The 2,488-nt window shown below is 45.3% G+C and overlaps 1 protein-coding gene across 1 annotated transcript in view; it reads left to right on the forward strand.

The window, feature by feature from the left end:
- The window catches only part of LOC102676464 (protein apterous-like), a 50,736-nt gene that overhangs the window by 40,469 nt on the left and 7,779 nt on the right, over positions 1–2,488 (forward strand). Inside the window, exon 5 of the mRNA XM_031509667.1 lies at positions 1–407. This exon is cut by the window's left edge and continues 3 nt beyond it. Within this exon, the coding sequence (XP_031365527.1) occupies positions 1–407 (407 nt within the window). The remainder of the gene's footprint in view (positions 408–2,488) is intronic.

Consider the following 2,488-nt stretch of genomic DNA (forward strand, 5'->3'; position numbering starts at 1 on the left):
TCCACTGACCAAGGGCGATCACTTCGGGATGAGGGACGGCGCGGTGCTGTGCCGGTTGCACTACGAGATGGGCGCCGAGCTCCACCCCTCCCAGAGCCCTCCGGTCCCGGTTTATCCCCCCGGCCCCCACTACCCCGGCCAACCGTTCCCCTCGCCCGAATTCCTCCACCATCACCATCACCACCCCTCCCACCCACCGCACCCGCACCACTCGCTGCACCCGCAACATCCCCACAGCCACGTGAGCCCGGGACCGCTCCAGCCGTCGACGCCGTCCGTCCCGGACGCGGGCTCACCACCCAAGGTACCCTACTTCAATGGCGCCGCCGTCGTCCCGCCGCCTAGACAAAAGGGCAGGCCCAGGAAGAGGAAACCGAAGGATCTCGAAGCTATGACCGCCAACATAGGTGAGTGGCGTATAGATTTGGGGGATTTGGGAGGGGGGGTGTTGAAAGTGTTGAGGAGGGATCGCGAGGGACTTGTTCGATGTAACGTGGTATAGAGATATTTCGAGGATGTATGCTTGATGAGAAGAAGAAGAAGAGGAAGAAGAAGAAGAAGATGGAGAAAGATATGGATATAATTGTTTAATTCGTGAAAAAAGAAAACTTTGTGTCGTTACGTTGAGTATATAGTTGTGTTCTTCGCGAAGAAGTGTTTGTATTTCAGGAAAATGTTAAATGTAATCTTAATATTATTATTTTCTCGAAATACATTTTGAGCTGTTGTTGATCGTACGACCGAGACGTTGCCACGATTTCTGAACATCGTTCTTGCTGCGAAGTGCTTGCTGATTCATTTGCTTTCTCGGTTGCGCGTGCCAGATTTATAAAAAGCGTTGCACGTTGTCGCGCGATGGATTCAAAAAGTTATTTTAGAAAAAATTCTTCACGCGCGAATTAATATTCTGGCATTCGTGCACGTTTCAGTGATTCGATCGTGGCTCGAAGGTGAAACGTTTCGATAGAACATATGCAAATCGGAATAGAAACACGTTGCACGTGTTATTCTATACTAGAATGTATCACGCAATAATCGTGGCTCGCAATTAGAAAGCACCAGACGTGTAACTCCACCAATTTGCTGTATAGGTACGATTTTTGGACCGTGAATCGCTCCAATCGCTCTTTTTTTTGTTTAATAGGAAAATTATTTTGTTAGCACGGAAGAAAGAGGTGCAAAGTATATCGTTGAACAAAAAAAAAAAAATAAATGGAAAAGTACACGTATCATCAATAACTCGTTTAGTTTAACGAACAACTCTATTGATCTTAAAATGATAAACGAAAACATCTTACTTGCATCTTCGTTTTGAATAATTTTTTCCGATATATATCGTTCAAACTCCTTTCTCTTTTCGTCTAACAATGTTCGTTGTAATTTATTCTTTGCCCAAAAAATAATCAAATGTCCTTAAGACGTTCTCTCTCTCTCTCTCTCTCTCTCTCTCTCTGAAAATTAAAGCAAACCTAATTCCTCCATCTAAACCAAGACTAACTACCAGAAACGTTATCTATTCTCTTTTCATTCCACCTCACCGACATCTCCCCTAATTAACAGTGAGACAAGTTGTCCACCTAACCTCTTCTAATCGCTTCGATATAAACCCACCCCAATTACTCTACTCTTTCCAACCATTTCCTCTTTCATTCATTCGAGACAATTTCAATTTCGCGTCGAAGCAACAATCTCGATCGCGTGCACGAAAATTCTTAATCCTCTGAACGAGACAACTTGTCCATTCCAACCGAACCCATTCTAATTCAACTTCCCCTACAATCAATCTACAATTAGAATAATTCCATACATCGATTACATTTCCTTCTTCGTCCATGTTCTAAGAACCAAAAAAAAAAAAAAAAAAAAGAAAAAATCATTAAAATACACGATAATTAAAACAAATTTCATTTATCATGCAGAAGGAATCATCAATTCCATTGAACTCCAACCAATTCCTCTTTCATTCATCTTCTGAGAACGATTTCCAAGAGGTGCCTAGATCAAGGAACAAAACAATTTGAACCGCGTCGTAGCGAGAATCGCGATCGCGTGCACGAAAATTCTTTACAAGGGGTCCATCCTCGGGGGTCGGTCCACACGTAGTACGAGGCGCGCGGTCAGAGATCGCGCACGTAACACGACGACGAATCCTCCTCCTCCTCCTCCTCTTCCTTCGGAGGTGTGTGCCTCTCGTCGCCGTGATTTACGGCCCCGCGTGGGCGCGTGGTGTTTGCCACCGAACCCTGATAAAATTTGTCGCCGCGACATAAATTCACGAATCCAATCCCAACAAAGCGTGTACGTGTCGCGCGTGGGCAGCTCGCCGCGGCAGCTTCCTTCTCCGCCTTCGGAGAACTTAATTTCGATTGTTGACCGACCGTGGGAACAACGGACCGTGGACTAAGACGAAGACGAAGAAGAGGAGGAGGAGGAGGAGGAAGAAGAAGAAGAAGAAGAAGAAGAAGAAGAAGAAGAAGAAGAAGAAGAA

Source organism: Apis dorsata, unplaced genomic scaffold, assembly GCF_000469605.1.
Source record: "Apis dorsata unplaced genomic scaffold, Apis dorsata 1.3 scaffold_169, whole genome shotgun sequence".
Lineage (NCBI taxonomy): Eukaryota > Metazoa > Arthropoda > Insecta > Hymenoptera > Apidae > Apis > Apis dorsata.